This window comes from Colletotrichum lupini, chromosome 3 (genome assembly GCF_023278565.1).
Source record: "Colletotrichum lupini chromosome 3, complete sequence".
Lineage (NCBI taxonomy): Eukaryota > Fungi > Ascomycota > Sordariomycetes > Glomerellales > Glomerellaceae > Colletotrichum > Colletotrichum lupini.
Genome location: NC_064676.1, coordinates 2,834,890 through 2,850,367, shown reverse-complemented (window position 1 = coordinate 2,850,367; position 15,478 = coordinate 2,834,890). Strand labels below are relative to the sequence as shown.

The window sequence follows — 15,478 nt, the reverse complement described above, 5'->3', positions numbered from 1 at the left end:
CTTTTAAGTGAGGCACTACAAGGCGGGAAACACTTGACAGGGCGGCCTCGACATATTCTAGCCTCGCCGAGGATCATGACATACATATGGGTGCGAACCATGGTATTTGTTTGAAATTTTGTTTAATTCTTTTTCTTTTTTTGGTGTGGCTATTCTTCTCGAACTGTCTCTGCAGTTCTCATCATTTTTTGCCACGCCGACGTTTTCAACCATCATAAAACCATAGCAATCATCCCGGTACGTGCTCAAGCAACATCCTTTACGCTGCCTGGCTCGAGGTACCTACATACGCGCCATACCCACCACTCCCTTCCTCACCTCAACACACAGAACTTATGAGTGTGTAGGCATCGAGACATCAGCCTTTTGCGAAATCGCATCGGCAGACGCCCAGAAAGACGTGACCGTCTTCTGCTGCGTCAAGAAGGAAATACCGGGACGTCCGTAAAACGTGTTGGCGCCGCCCGCGGCAACGCTCTTCTTGTTGCCGGTGAAGGAGAACATGGGCAGAGGGACGGGGATGGGCACGTTGATACCGACCTGGCCGGCCTCAATGTTGCGGCGGAAGGCCTCGGCGGTGGCGCCGGAGCGGGTGAAGATGGCGGTGCCGTTACCGTACTCGTTCTTGTTGATGAGCGCGACGGCCTCGTCAAGCGTGTCGACGTTGAGACAGACGAGGACGGGGCCAAAGATCTCCTCCGTGTAGCACTTCATCTCTGGCGTCACGTTGGTGATGATGGTGGGCGCGACCCAGTTGCCGTTGGGGTACTTTGCGGGCTTGTAGCCGCGGCCGTCGAGGAGGATGGTGGCGCCCTCGTCCTCGGCACTCTGGATCAGGCTCTCGATGCGCTGCTTGCTCTGCGGGGAGATGACGGGGCCGAGGTCGGCACCGGCCTCGAAGCCGCCGTCAACCTTGAGCTTCTTGGCCAGCTCGGCCAGCTCGGGGAGCCACTCCTTTGTCTCGCCGACGAGGACGAGGGTACTGAGGGCCATGCAGCGCTGGCCGGCGGCGCCGAAGGCTGCGCCGACGACGCTGTTGAGGAAGTGGTTCTTGTTGCAGTCCGGCAGGACGGCGGCATGGTTCTTGGCGCCGAGGTTGGCCTGGACGCGCTTGCCGTGGGCGGAGCCCTTGTTGAAGATGTACTCGCCGGCCTTGTTGCCTCCGACGAAGCTGACTGCCTTGATGACGGGGTCCTCGAGGATGAAGTCCACCGTCTTGTGGGCGCCGTGGACGACGTTAACGACGCCCTCGGGGAAGCCGGCCTTTTGGACGAGCTCGGCGAGGATCATGGCCGCGCCGGGGTCGCGCTCCGAGGGCTTCAGGATGAGGGTGTTGCCGGTGACGGTCGCGATGGGGATGCACCAAAGGGGAATCATGGCGGGGAAGTCTAAACCCTGTTAGCTTCGCCTCTTTATTTGGTGCTTCACCAAAGAAACCATGTCGGGTTCACTTACTGAAAGGGCAGATGGCAGACACAACACCCAATGGCTCGCGGTAGCTTCTCGTCTCCATGTCCTTGGCCACCTCCAACACCTCGCCCTTCAAGAGCTCAGGCGCACCGCAGGCGGCCTCGGCAACCTGCAGACCACGGAGAACATCGCCCCTGGCGTCGGCAAACGTCTTGCCCTGCTCGAGGGTGATGCTCGCCGCCAGACGGTCCCAGTTCTCGCGGATGAGGGCGACGAACTTGAACATGATCTGCTGGCGGGCGAGGACGCTCATGGCACGCCACTTGGGGAAGGCCTTCTCGGCCGAGTCCACAGCGGACTGCAGCTCCTCGGTGGTCATCTGCGGCACGCGGGTGACGAGGTTGTTGGTGGCCGGGTCGTGGAGGTCGATGAAGTCGGTCGCGGCCGAGGTCATGAACTTGTTGTCCAGGAAGAAGGGGGTGTCTTCTGGCTTGGCAATCTTCTCGTGGGTGTTGGGGTAGGACTCGGCCGTCGAGTACAGGGCGGCGTTGAGGTGCTTCGCCGTGGCGTGTATCCTCCTCGCCGCGACGGCGGAGGTGGGTGAGCCGGAGGAGGCCATGATGGTAGGCTTTGAGAAGAGGAGTGACGAGCGGGTGAGAGATGCTCTAGAGGTTCGGCCAGCACCGGTAGTAATGCTTCGAGTGAATGCTCGACGCATTGTGAAAGAAGGAGGGAAAAGGGAGAAGAGGGGAGAGGAGAAGGAAGAAGAGGAAGAAGGGTATAGGAGAGGTCTCTGACGACAGCCAACGATTGGGTAAACTAGAGACAGATAGTGCTACACACTGCAAGAACAACAAATTGTCCGCTCCGTCGTCCTGGGATCGTTCGTCTCAAGCCAATTGCCAGCCACTTCTTTCACAAGAGACGCGGGCACCGGAGTTGAGCGACATCGTAGTCCCTTATAAAGTCCCAGGGAACTCGGCGAGCTCCCAGAGTGTGGGGAAAGGTTGGGGTGGGGTAAGATAACGCTGCCATGGCTCCTACTGATTCCAGAATCCCTGCCCAGTTTCCCCCAAGCTCCCAGTTGGCTCCTCCCAGCCGAAGCCGGCCCCAATGCCGCCTTATGCCGAGAGGGAACCGTGCTTTTTGGTGCTACAAGCGTCAGGTGGGCGCTCTTCGCCGGCGTAAACGGCGTAAACAGCGTATCACCCTACTGCGTATGCGGCGGAGAAGCGGCTGGTGGATCTGAGACCTTCATAGCGGGAGACCGGGGGCCACATTTGACCGCGGAGCTGATGACCTTATCTTGAGATGACGGGATGGACCTGGAACACAATTACATTTCGCTTTTGACATGTCATTGCACATCACATCTGAAATCGGAACGTAATGTTGTAATCAATCCCTTTGTTTTTTTTTGGTAGCTAGAATACACCTACGCCATGCTCTCTGTCTGTCCCTCGATGACCAAAAACAGGCATAGAATGAGGGAGTTAAACTGAAAAAAGCAGCATCCATGATTCTCTTCGGTTCCTGATACCGCCCTTGTGCTTACGTTAAAGCACGATACTTTTAGGCCTCTGGCCTTCTCCCGGCGACGATATCAAAGAGAAAGCAAACTAATTCACAATTCAATCGCAAGAACCGTTCTCATCTAAGACGAGCTGCGGGTGTTGCGCTTGGTAGCGTCCTTCGCGACGTCGGCGCCAGAGGCAACAGCCTTGGTGGCCTTGTCCTTGACCTCCTTCGCCTTGTCCTTGACATCAGCCGCGGCCTTCTGGGCAGCGGGGGGAGCACCACCAGAGCTGGCAATGCCGACAATGATGGCAATCAGAGTGACGAGAAGAGCACCGATACCGCCAGCAACCTCGGGAACGAACTTGACGGCCTGGATGGGGTCCTTCTGGGCAATGGTGATGAAGAGGTCAAGCTTCTCCTTGATGAAGTGAACGGGGTCGTCAAGGAACTTGAGGTCGTTGGGGGACTTGGGCTTCTCGGCTTCCTTGGGCTTGTCGGCGAGCTCAGCGAGCTGCTCAATGGGGTGCTTCTCCTTGAAGGTCTCCTCGGCAAGCTTGGCAGCATCCTCAACGGAGTGGCCAATGTAGATGTTGTCGAAGAGGATGTCGTTCTGCATGGTCCAGATCTCGAAGCCAATCTGTTGATTCGTTTGTTAGCAGGCGAAAGACATACCGGTACGTTATCGGGGATACTTACAGCGCCCATGGGCTCAAAGTTGGCGGGGGTCTTGTCCTCGAAGTAGTCGGGGTTCTTAATCTTGCGAGGAGCCCAGACGCCCTTGTAGGCGGGGTTGTCAATGTACGGCGCGGTCCACTTGCCCTTGTAATCAGGGTTCTTCTTCAAGGGCTTGGTCCAGGGGCCACATCCAGAAGCCTCAGTGCACTTGGGGTTGGGAACAGTAGGGGCGACCCAGTCACCATCCTCCTCATCGTCCCAGTCCTCGGGCTTCTGGGCCTCAGGGTCAGGGATGGTCTGAGCCTCATCCTCGAGCCAGTCCTCGGGCTTAGTGGCCTCCTCATCGACAATCTCGTAGGGGGCGTCCTCATCCCAGTCCTCGGGCTTCTTGGCCTCGGGGTCGGCGATGCGGGCCTCATCGACCCAGTCCTCAGGCTTGGAGTCCTTGGCGTCGTCAATCTCCTTCTCAGGGTTGACGGAGGGGGAGAAGTCCTCAAGAAGGGAGCCGGTCTTGACCTGCTCGCCGTTCTGCTGGATGATGAAAGTGTTGTTGGGGTGGACAATGAGAGTGTAGAGCTCGGTGGTCTTGACAATGCGAGCGGTGGGGGGAGAGGTAAGGTGCTTCTCCTCGTAGTCACCAGTCTTGGGGTTCTTGTGGTTGAAGATGAAGTGAACCTTGTTGGTGTGGCCGCACTTATCGGGACCGAACATGATCACATAGGGAGTGGCGTTCGAGAACTCCTCAGAGTGAAGAGCCTTGTTCTCACGGAGAAGCTTGAGGTAAGCACCACCGCACTCAAGACCGTCTGAGAGGGAACGATTGTTAGCACTCTGTTGTGAGGATGTAGTTTGAGCGAAGTGATGCGGAACTTACTCTGAAGCTTGACTTCGTACTGAACAACGAGGGTCTTGCCCTTGTTGTCAATCTTCTTAGGGAACTTGGCCGAGATGGCGTGGTGAGCGGCGGGGTTCTTGACAACAAGACCCTTGTCACCCTCCATGCCCTTGTAGACGGTAGGCTCCTCGACGGACCACTCGCCAACGTAGGCCCATTCCTCGTCATCCTTGGAGTCCTTCTTAGCGTGAGAAGGGCTCCAGCGGCTCTCCCAGTCGTCGGTGAACTGCTCCAAGAAAGGAGCCTTCAGGGTAGTAGGCTGTAGAATAAAAAAACCATTGTCAGATAATCGCTTATTTCGTTGCCTATTGCGCAGGCGCAGAGAAGCTCCAAAGAATGATTCCAGCCCGTTCCCATTGTGCATTGAGCTCATGCGTCAAGCATCAGATTGCAGCGAATGAACAGTGAGGGGGAGGAAGCTTCACTCGGAACAACAAAGAAAGCCATTGGCGAGGAGAAGGGGAGAGCTTACCGTGAAGGTGGACAATTGGGGAGTGACCGAGGTAGAGGACTCAGCAGCAGTAGAGGTCTTATCCTCACTGAGGACCTTCTGAGCATCGTCGGCGTAGACGCCAGCGAACATTGCCGCGGCGGACAACGCGGCAGCGTTGAACTTCATGTTGGGCGAGATGTGGTATCGGTGTCTCGGCTTCAGTCGGGTTCAGGTAGATGAGGGGGGAGGTAAGTAGCGTTAAAGCTGTTGGGTTGTAAAGGAAAGATTGTCAATTGAATGACAAAGAGGGTAGAAAGGGCTCCCGGTCGCAGTGGATGGAGAGGATTGGTATTTTCGAGGAGGAAATTCCCAAGGAGAGGGAAAAGAGTTTCGGAAGGAGGAATGGGGCGAGGAAGACGACGGATTTATCAGTCTGTGAGGCAGGCACGCGCAAGCGGGTTGTGCTCAACGTGTCCTTTTTTTGCGGTAAAAGGTCCCCAGCAAACCTCAGCGACCAAAAGCAGAGAGCACCCGAAAAAAAGGCCAGGTAGGGGAGAGCTCACTAAGGTGTGGCCCGTCGGGGTAAGGTTCGGCAAGGCAGAGGTTCTGAGCCAATCAAATTGACAGAAAATTGGAGAATTTTCGGGGGTACCAGCAGCGAGAGCAGTTGCCGTAGCATGCAATCCGCTACCTAGCTTCAGGAGTCGTCGGGGTAGCACGCCGCTGCCCACCACAGCCCGGTGTAGCCAATGCAAAGCCGCTGCGGTACCTTTTTCAGTGGGCTGCTTCTGCTGACAATGACATGCGGGCTGCGGACTGTGGCTCGGTGAGGTGAGGAAAGTGCGGGGGCCCTTGGCGACGGAACGGGATCCACTGGTTCTAACAGTGAAGGGAAGGAGGGGATATTCATGGTGCTTCGACGAGCTTCCAAAGTCTCGATTGCTGATCCTGGTTGATGGACTGAGCTCTTCCGCCCTTGGCTGGGTTGCCATTCTCTCCTTTTTACACCAGTTGGCGGAAGATGAAGAGCGACTGGTGTATCGCTCTCAGAAGCATGCACTCCGCGATGTATTGCGATTCAATCGAGGCTAGTATCTGAGGTTGGCGGCTGATCCCGAAATGTCTCGAGATGGACTGTATCAGTGCCGCGCCGTTGGAGCTGCCATTGCCATTCACTGCTTTACTAATATCACACACAGTCGACCAGAGTAGTAATATGGGTGCACATTGAGCAGACAAGACTGCGAAAATGCACAGATATGCCTCGATTTAAGCCAGCGCCTGATTGACACTCGCACGACACGATCCCGGCTGGGGTTCACCGGCTCGATTGATCGAAAAGATATCCGTTTCGGGCAGGCGTGTTTGTGGATTTAATATGACAGGAGTCAGGCTTCTAATTTGTCCTAATATCTCACGAAAGCTTCCTCCTGAATAAGGGCGTCAAGGTGGGCGCTCCCCACTCGACGGGATAAATAGAAACATGGGCGTTCGACCGTCGTCGAAAAAAGGCTAGGTGTCCTCTTTTTTGTCGCATCACCTGCAGGACGCCTAATCAGCCTCAACCAGCGACCGGACTAGCTGCCGATTCTTCACCAGTCTGTCTCATCATCTCTTCTAGCACCACCTGCTGGTACCCGTCCCCTTTTTCCAATGCCTGAACCCGTGCTATGAGACTTTGTCAATCCCGCCGTCGTATTTACCAGCTATGACCCGGTGCCCATTTGTAGTTGGGGCTGCCGATGGACCCGAGTTGAGAGAGGTGCGAGATGGCGAGGATTGACCAATCGCAAGAGCCTCTGTCACTGTCTCCTAAGTCGCAACTCTTTGGAGTGGAGGAGGAGCGTTCCGTGCCTTTGCGTGCTCGCCATGTGGGGAAGGCGACAACTGCCACTGGCTCAACTCTCCTCCCGCCTCACTCAGCCTCATATGAGCTCGTGTGGCTGGTGAGAAATTTTACCGACTCTTGTGACTAGGAGAACTCGGTTTTACTGAGTAAATATAGCGCAACCGTGAGCTCAGATTTTCCTGGATACCCGAGAAACAATTTTGTACCTCCAAACTAGGATCTCCGTATTTTTCACTGCCATCTACAAGTTTTAGCCCGAGCCAAATCGAGCATAACAGAGTATCACAACTCGAGAACCCCCCGTTCGCTACCCAGATTACCCCGCGAAACTCACCTTAGAAGCCAGTCCACCATGGCGTCCACAACTGAGATTGAGAACCCCGACCTGCTCGTCACCTCAAACGACCCGGAACACCCCGCGAATCTCATCCCTTCGCTTTGCGCAAAGTTCTGGACATTAGGCTGGGTTACTGGTACCGGTGGTGGCTGCTCCATTCGAAATGAGTAAGTCTATACATCTCAAGCCCTACTTGTAAATGGAATATATTTGTCCATATCTCATTCGATAATCACGACTTGCTTCCTCATTTCATACACCAAGAAGCCAAACATCGCATCATACCTCATTGCCCACAAACTTCACCTCGCTTGGTGCACATACACACAAACCTACCTAAAACACATGAATCATGACTCTCACTTACACCCTCCCAGCGACCTCGTCTACCTCGCCCCCTCAGGCGTCCAAAAAGAACTCATGAAGCCTCAGGACATCTACGTCCTCTCTCTCGCCGCCCAAGAAGCATCCCTCAAAAACCGCGTCTACCTCCGCTCCCCGCCCTCCTACAAGCCTTCCCAGTGCACCCCTCTCTTCCTCGCCGCCTTCACCCGCCGCGGCGCCGGCTGCTGCATCCACACGCACTCCCACTGGGCCGTCCTCGTCACCCTCATCCTCGAGGGTCAAGGCCGCGCCGGCGGCAACGACAAGCTGTTCGAGATCAACAACATCGAACAGATCAAGGGCTTCGGAAAGGGGTTCCGGAAGCAAGGCAATCTCGGGTACCACGACACCCTCCGCATCCCCGTTATCGAGAACACGGCCCACGAGGAGGACCTGACAGAGTTCCTCGAGGAGGCCATGGACAAGTACCCTGACACATACGCCGTGCTGGTGCGGAGGCACGGCGTCTATGTTTGGGGCGACAACGTCCACAAGGCCAAGACGCAGTGTGAGAGGTGAGTTTGAGTCTCCTCCTCTGGGAGAATGAGATTATCATGTCTCTCTCCTCGTTGCAGAAAACCGGGACGGAAACCTGCTCTTCCATCTTGGAAACATTCCTCCTCTTCCCCCATCCCTTGTTCCTGATTTCCCTCATACCGAGTGTTTGTCTCGCAACTAAACAGGGTGGAAATATGCTAACGAGGATGTTCCGTAGCTTGGACTATCTCTTCCAATTGGCCGTCGAGATGAAACAGCTGGGTATCCCCTGGATCAGCGACATTCCAGTGACTGTTCCTACCCGATCCTGAAAGAAGATTACGAAGTAGAAGTCGAAGAAATCGATCTAATGACGAGGGTCTTGTGACGCCCCTGCAGTGAACAACGTGATAGGGGTCACTTACGGATGACTTACGTCTGAAACCAAACCGCCACCCGTCAAAAAGCAAATCGCATCGCGCACCGAACCCAGATAATCTTGCAAGGAGCAACGCCTCAGATCCGCTTGTCACTTGGAATATGCGTTCAACTCAGTACATGGACCGCATGTCACACAAAAACACGAACACCTTCAAGCACGCACGAACTACGAGGAAGACATTGTGATATTGACGTTTGGCAGACGTTGGTGTCCGCTAGTAACATTAACACATATCCTTTAATCTGCCTATTAAATCATTGACCACATATATAGCAATCGTCTCCCAAATGGTATATACCCCTCTCCGTGAATCCATACATTCGTCCCACTCTTCCTGTCATCCTCCTTTTCATGTTCATCCTCCGAATGGCAAGGGTATTTAGATCAGGAGAGCGGCGCCAATAAGACCAACGACACCGAACGAAGCAGAGCCGACCAGAGCGGGGGCAGCAGCGTTGGCGGTGGAAGATGAGCTGGAAGCAGCCCCGGTGCCAGAGGCAGCAGATGAGCCGGAGGCGCGAGTGGCAGTGCCAGAGGCAGAGCCGGTGGCGGCGGAACCGGTAGCAGTGGCAGCTGTCGCGCTACCGCTTGAGCCAGAGCCGGATCCAGATCCAGCGGTGGCAGCGGGGGTAGCACCGCTGCTGAAGTAGTTCTCAGTGATGCATTTCTGCGTACAAGCAGCGTAGCGATCCGTGGCGGCAGCACTCCCGTCACCCTGATCACACTTGGCGACGCAGGCGGTAGTCTTGTTGACCTGGTCCTCGTTGGGGTTGGGGACCTGTGAGCACCATGTGTTAGTCTTTTGTTGAAAATCCTTCAGCTTGACGCCATTTTTGGGTCTCAAAACGTACAGAGATACACTTGGCCTGGCAGTTGACGTCGGTGGCGGGGCAGCCAGACAGGCACTTCTCGATGACAGCCTGGGCGGAGGAGGCAGCGGAAGCGGAGGTGGTAGTGGTAGACTGGGCGGCGGCCAGGACGGCGAAGGCGCCGGTGACGATGATGGAGGTGAAACGCATCTTGACTGGTAGTAGTTGGTTTTGTGCTGTTACAAAGGTGTATTAAGAATGGTGTAAGTTGTTGATATCCGAACAAGAACAGCGAATGTAGGCGTTTTGAAACAGGTGATCGAGCAACGAGTGTATGGCAGAGGCTAGAGAGAGAGGGAGGAAAGGAAGGGAGACCAGGAACAGAGTGGATGGACTGGAGGTGGGTTTAATAGTGTGCAGTGTTCCGAGCGAAAATCCATCTCTGGATCCAATGTCGACCTTTTCCCGCTCGGGGTGACAAGCCAAGGCGCGCCCCCAGGTGCCATGCTATGATTAGCCTTGGTAGTGTGGTCTCTTCCCTGCGCTGCCCACCCACCCCCTTCACCTCTTCAGCTGCAAAGTTGTGTGGCCCATCGATGTTCTCCGTGTGTCGATGGGCCGGGAACACGCTTGTGTCTGCACGCAACTTGCAAGGGCGGATTCTGGGGTGGGTAGACAGGGTGTGGGCTCAACGAGGACCTGGAAAGGTTTACTGCGTACACTAGGTATTAGCAAGAGATGACGACCAAAAGAGCAAAGTAAGTGAGTGCTAGGTACGGAGCAGCACCACGTACTAGAAGCCAAGCCGGCCAACAAGACCTGATTCTCCTTCGGGTTGAGCTTGTGACTTGTGACTCGACTCATAGCCGGTTGCCCCCGTCCCTTGTTGTTGATGTGGGCGGATGGACTCAAAAGCCAAACACAAGCGAAAAAAGGGGAGCCCAAAGCAAGGTTGGATGGAGGTTGACGATCGAATTGGATCGCGCCGCGTCTGGGGAAAGATTGGGACCTGCGCCATGGACTGAGGTCAGGACGTGACCTAAGGCAGGTACGTACCGCACATAGCCTTAAGGTTAGGCACTTTGAGCCTTTTCGAAGTAAGGCAGGAACTTACGGATACACTAGGAAGGAGGCACGGAGGAGAGAACCCACTTCCTTCTTCCCTCCCGTCCGCGTCGAAAGCGAAAGCAAGAGCGAGAAAATACTCCCGGCCCAGGAAAAACGAGGTGCAGCACTTGCAGTCTTGCAGACCAACCATGCCTGCCAAAGTGGGCCCGGACCAACTGTTTAATCCCAATTTTAAAATTGCACTTTGACTTTTTGCCCTCTCCCTCTGCCAGGATTGCCAGGGCCTCTTCGAATCTCCTCACATTGTTTGCAACGGCGAGCCAATTGTCACCTGTCTCGTCCCTTGCAATGTCTCCATCCATCAGGACTTGCCGGGTCCAAGGCCAGCGAGGTATTACATCAGTGTGGAGGGCCGTTGGTCTGGTGGTCTGTTCGTATTCCCCTCTGCGTTTTGTCGAGGCCCTCGATCGAACCTCGCCACGACTTTAGCCTCCGTCCACCACCACCACGCGGGTACAAGGTCTCATTTGACACATTGAATTTGGTATTCGAGGCATTGACGCCTCAATTTGAGCCCTGTACCCATACAGCACGCTATCGATGCAACCACGGCAATATAGCTGCAGAGGCTTACCTGTGCCTGCGTGGTATTAGAGAAGAAACCCGTTCAGACGATGTTGACAGTCAAGCACAGGGGAAACATGAGCAGAAGAAAATAAAACAACAGACGATTTTCACGGACGAATGCTCAACGACCAGCGTGACACGACCCTGGCGCGTCTCCTCGAGTAATGCAGGGTTTCCTGGCAAATGGCACCGTGCCATTGGCCGAGGGCACATGCCCTTGTCTCAGGGGCTAGACGACCAGTGCTGTCGACCTGTCGACCGGACAAAGCGCTGGAGCGCCACACTCTATACCACTGCGCAAGCGCTCCATCGGGTACCTGAGAAAGCTGAGATGCGCTGCCGACTAGCACCTGAACGGCCATTCCAAGGACCCAAGATGAGCACTAGATGAGACAGAACCACAGAACCTGAGCGAGTCTCAACCTGCCGCCAAGTTTTCTTCTCGACGGTGGGACGGCCAACTGCGGTGAAATGGTGAATAGTCAACAGCATTTGGCACTTTGCCCATCCATCGGCCTAGGAGCGACACCGGTGACGGGTCATGACGATCCATCAGTCCACTGAGAATCCTCCCCCCTGTGACCTAGATTCGTTTCGAAGCACCTCCTAGTGACGGCTCTTTACAGGACGGGATGGATATCCGTCCAAACGAGCTCATGTTCGTCCGGAGTCATTTGGGTCTACTCTATTCCCGACCGACAGCCGATCATCGTCATATGCCGTTACCCGTCAGGCCAACCACTTACACGGGCGTGTGAGGGCTGATGGGGGACACCCACAATGCATTCCTAGAGTTACAAGTGTCGTTGCCAGCTGCAGTGAGATCGAGAATAGGACCAACAAACCCAGAAATACATTTCGCCTCATTGGATTTCGTATGAAGCGGATTCTGCATGAATACGAGATGCCCAGCAACCACATCGCTCAATGAACGATCTCTGATCTGCATCCCACAGACAGTGCCACACGACACCTCCCAACACACCAATGCCGTGCCGTGGAGCCGTTGGACTTGCGTTACAGGTTATGGCCCGCCCAGAGGATGCGCCGTCAAGCCTCCGCCTGTGGCGATGCACCATTTCAGTTCTTCTGATTCCCGTTTGCAGCATCAAGCCGGAGAATTCGGCAACAAATAAGACATCGTTACACCTTTAGTTGTCTTGGGTTGTGTGCAGCCTGCCACGGGCTGTCTCGTATATCTGGACTCTCGAATAACTACTACAACATCGGCATACGTATTTTCGATGGCAATATTCTATGGTAATGGGTCTCACCAAACCAAATCCCACGGCATGTCCGACTTTGCTCCCTGTTGCTCAATCCCAGAGAACGGAAATTTCACAACGTCATGCCGTCCTCCCCCGTCCGAACACTAGACCGCTCCGGCCCTTTCTATGCTCCTCCCTGGCGCCCAAGTTCAATGCACTGGGGAACGTGGCAGAGAAAAGACACATCCCTGCCTTACGATCGCATCATGTTATTGGCTGCTTACTCGCCCGGCTTTCCATGTCACTTCTCCTTTCTAGAAGTTAGAACGGCGCTTCTCGAAGTAAGCTCTAAAGGGTGCTTCTTGGGACGATTTTTGGAGCCGGGGTAAGGTTTCGAGATGCGCCAGTATGCGAAAATCATAATTGCTAAATTCCTCATCGCGGCCTGGCCGTTATGATGGAATGCCACATACATGATGAACAAAGGAACGGCGCCCTGGGCGCTTCTCGAAACCTGCAACGGGGCACCGCTAGACGTAGGTCTCGCAGCAATACAGCTACTTAGTCGCAAGCTGGGTCAAACGTACGAGTGCCGGAGATCAAAATCATTGTCCATGTGATGATATTTCTTCTTTCACCGAAACCGCTTAGGCGTTTCGTAAGAGCAGCCCCTCGACATTTGGTCGCCTGACTACTTGACTTAGAGCTCGTCTCGCTGCCTAATCTCTTCTTGCGCTTCTTGCGCCCCTTGCTTCAGCTCATCACCAGGCACCTGGTCAATGATGGCCTCACCCTCTAGCGGCTCGCCTTCGTCCACAGCCGTCTCCTCGCCGATCTCTGCCGGCATCTCCTCCACAATCTTACCCACCTTCTCGACCAGCGATTCGGCATCTCCACCGACCGCCGATCGCTGCGGCTCCCGTCCGAGCTCAATGGTAGGCAGCGACTCATCCGGCAAACCCTCGACATCAATCTTGCCCTCGTTGACCACCACGGCCTCGGAGGGGCTTCCGGACCCGGCGTACTTGACCACCGCTCCGCCGCCGCCGACAGTGAGGTTATACACCAGGCGCAACGGCAGCCAAACGAGCCACCACATGGGCCCGTACAGTAACCTCCGGAACAGAAGCCACGCGCCCGTCGCCATGAGCATGTAGAGCGCCGTCTGGAGGTACCACGTATCACTCTTGTTCGAGCGGAGCAGTGTGCCCAGCAGGTCCTTGGAGCTCGCCAGCATCGTGTCGAGCGAGCCGTACGAGTCGTCGAGCTGCGCCAGCGCCGCCGAGGACTCGGTCAGCGTCTGGTGCGCGAACTCGCTGCGGGCCAGCTCCGCCGCGATGAGGTCGTGCGTGCGCCGCAGCGCGCTGGTGACGTTACCGCTGGCGCCGACGGTCTGCTTGTCCTCTTCTGTCAGGGAGCTTGTGTTGTTGTGGGTTTGGTGGACCTGTCGGTGGCGGACGACGTCGGGCTTCTGTTGCGCGCTGAGGGACGGCGAGGACGCTTCGGAGACGGGCTGCGAGTAGGATTGGATGAGGAGTTCGCGCTCGAGGCGCTGGGCCTGGGAGAGGTTGCGCCGAGCTGCGAGTTGTGCCTTGCGGAAAGCGATTCGTGAACTATGTGTGACATTGCGTGTTAGTGACCTTCGATCTCCCGTTCGAAATCCCCTGCAATTACTGTCAACCGAGGGTAGAGCTAGGGGGATCCTCACCTCTTGATCTCCTGCTTCAACCTCTCCACGCCATCCTTGAGACGGGTCTTTGTGTGCTCCGCCTCGCTCCCCGGCCTGCCGTCCCTGAGATCTTCCACCTCCTCCCCGAGAAGCTCCAGCTCGTCCTCCTCTTCCCGGATGATCTGGCTGATTTCCGAGCTCAGCTCCGCGCTGGCGCTGTTCTCCTCGTCTGCTGCTGCGCCGCTGCCGAGCGGGACCGATCCCGGCTGGAATTTGAGGTTCTGAAGCCTGTCGATGAGGTCTTTGAGCTGGGTCGTGGTCTCTTGCAGGGCCGTCAGGCGCTCCTGCAGACCTTCGAAGGACATGGCTTCTTTTACTTCCTCTTTTCCCTTTTTCGACTTTGTGATCTGGCTCGTTTACTTCGCTGCGTGCGCATTTACTCGTCTTTTGCAAAAGTCGGGTGGGAATGCTCTCGGGCAGCGGGGGGGGAGTGTTATAAGTCAAGGTGCGATGATGCAAGGCAGGGGCGTAAAGCTGGCCTTTCGCGGTGACGAAATGTGTGGTACAGAGGGATATTGCCCCCCGTTATACCAATATGCAAATTTCTGCGCCACATGGTCTCCGGCCACCGGGGGATGCGGCAAGCCACACGCGGCGGCGTCCAAGCTCCTCCCCCCGTCCTCCCGAGTCCCGACACGAGCCACGCGACCCAAATTTTTGGCGACAGCTTCGAAGCGCATTGTGAAGTACCTAATCGAAAGTTGAACCACCTCCCGCTTGACTACACCATCACCAATCCCCCCCTCTCGTCCGACCTCGCCCTCAAGTCCGCTTTGAACGATACGATACCGCCCAAACGCCTCACATTCTGCCATACCTACACCTCCTGCGAGACACAATTGAACCGCCAAGATGATTACCAAATTCATGACCGAGATCACGACAAAGTTCAACCCCTTCTCGCCCGCAGCCAAGTCCGCGCGCCTCTTCATGTCCAACATCCCGCCCACGGCGCGCTCTACGGGCACGACGATCAAGACTATCCTCCTGCCCCGGACGTCGACGGAGCCCGCTTCGCTTTATGTCAAGTTCAGTACGTTCCCCCTTTGCCGTCTGCACCTGCCTATTTCCTATCTCAACCCACCAGGATGAAAGCATGGATCTTGGCTAATGAATCGCGTGTGTACAGAGGACGGCAAGGAGATTACGATTGACTGCGAAAAGATGGGCGTCAAGAACATGATTGAGGAGGTGGACAGACACTCTCGCGGCCTGCAAAAGGCTGCCGACTTGACCGACTAGACGTAAAGGCCAGAGAGGGAAGAATCCGTGTACTATTATAGCATCTTGTTCTTTTTAACGATAACCCGGCGTTTCATGTTGGAATTGGGAACGATAGATATCCCTCAGGGCTCTCTCGATTGGCTACGTCAGGCGGCTCAGTGTGTAGGAGACAGACTAGACGAGTGAGGCAGATGCTGTCAAACTGCTGTTGTACAAAAGTGCTTCAGGGGACTAAAACGACTCCTACGAATAGAAAAATATGGACATCACAAGAAGCTCATGACTTGGGTCATAAACAGCAGCTCCAATGGCACAGATTTTACGGCACTTTAACTTTTTTGGTATTCTAGTTGACGCCTTTCGGGCCCTCGAGCTCTGACTCCGTTTTCGACT

General features: G+C 55.5%; 8 protein-coding genes across 8 annotated transcripts; 2 read left to right on the top strand and 6 right to left on the bottom strand.

Annotated features, from left to right (window-relative positions):
• Positions 1-333: 333 nt before the first annotated feature.
• On the bottom strand, positions 334-2,128 carry CLUP02_05619 (methylmalonate-semialdehyde dehydrogenase; the record flags this gene model as incomplete). Its single annotated transcript, XM_049284625.1, has 2 exons — positions 334-1,388; positions 1,456-2,128. The coding sequence occupies 2 exons, from the start codon at positions 2,126-2,128 to the stop codon at positions 334-336; spliced, it is 1,728 nt and encodes a 575-aa protein (XP_049141768.1).
• Positions 2,129-3,064: 936 nt separating this feature from the next.
• Positions 3,065-5,117, bottom strand: CLUP02_05618 (calreticulin family protein; the record flags this gene model as incomplete). Its single annotated transcript, XM_049284624.1, has 4 exons — positions 3,065-3,565; positions 3,625-4,409; positions 4,478-4,757; positions 4,971-5,117. The coding sequence occupies 4 exons, from the start codon at positions 5,115-5,117 to the stop codon at positions 3,065-3,067; spliced, it is 1,713 nt and encodes a 570-aa protein (XP_049141767.1).
• An 835-nt stretch (positions 5,118-5,952) lies between these two features.
• CLUP02_05617 (methylthioribulose-1-phosphate dehydratase) lies at positions 5,953-8,605 on the top strand (the record flags this gene model as incomplete). The annotated part of the gene is made up of 11 exons (XM_049284623.1): positions 5,953-5,999; positions 6,075-6,129; positions 6,189-6,298; positions 6,478-6,529; positions 6,553-6,693; positions 6,749-6,877; positions 6,937-6,982; positions 7,035-7,284; positions 7,495-8,016; positions 8,217-8,286; positions 8,393-8,605. 11 exons carry the CDS (start codon positions 5,953-5,955, stop codon positions 8,603-8,605), a joined length of 1,635 nt encoding a protein of 544 aa, XP_049141766.1.
• Positions 8,606-8,799: 194 nt separating this feature from the next.
• Positions 8,800-9,439, bottom strand: CLUP02_05616 (uncharacterized protein; the record flags this gene model as incomplete). The annotated part of the gene is made up of 2 exons (XM_049284622.1): positions 8,800-9,198; positions 9,272-9,439. The coding sequence occupies 2 exons, from the start codon at positions 9,437-9,439 to the stop codon at positions 8,800-8,802; spliced, it is 567 nt and encodes a 188-aa protein (XP_049141765.1).
• Positions 9,440-9,790: 351 nt separating this feature from the next.
• On the bottom strand, positions 9,791-10,247 carry CLUP02_05615 (uncharacterized protein; the record flags this gene model as incomplete). Its single annotated transcript, XM_049284621.1, has 2 exons — positions 9,791-9,950; positions 10,024-10,247. The coding sequence occupies 2 exons, from the start codon at positions 10,245-10,247 to the stop codon at positions 9,791-9,793; spliced, it is 384 nt and encodes a 127-aa protein (XP_049141764.1).
• Positions 10,248-12,270: 2,023 nt separating this feature from the next.
• CLUP02_05614 (uncharacterized protein) lies at positions 12,271-12,748 on the bottom strand (the record flags this gene model as incomplete). Its single annotated transcript, XM_049284620.1, has 3 exons — positions 12,271-12,349; positions 12,438-12,662; positions 12,720-12,748. The coding sequence occupies 3 exons, from the start codon at positions 12,746-12,748 to the stop codon at positions 12,271-12,273; spliced, it is 333 nt and encodes a 110-aa protein (XP_049141763.1).
• Positions 12,749-12,832: 84 nt separating this feature from the next.
• Positions 12,833-14,166, bottom strand: CLUP02_05613 (uncharacterized protein; the record flags this gene model as incomplete). The annotated part of the gene is made up of 2 exons (XM_049284619.1): positions 12,833-13,745; positions 13,841-14,166. 2 exons carry the CDS (start codon positions 14,164-14,166, stop codon positions 12,833-12,835), a joined length of 1,239 nt encoding a protein of 412 aa, XP_049141762.1.
• A 547-nt stretch (positions 14,167-14,713) lies between these two features.
• On the top strand, positions 14,714-15,103 carry CLUP02_05612 (39S ribosomal protein L53/MRP-L53; the record flags this gene model as incomplete). Its single annotated transcript, XM_049284618.1, has 2 exons — positions 14,714-14,894; positions 14,991-15,103. The coding sequence occupies 2 exons, from the start codon at positions 14,714-14,716 to the stop codon at positions 15,101-15,103; spliced, it is 294 nt and encodes a 97-aa protein (XP_049141761.1).
• Between the last annotated feature and the right edge of the window lie 375 nt (positions 15,104-15,478).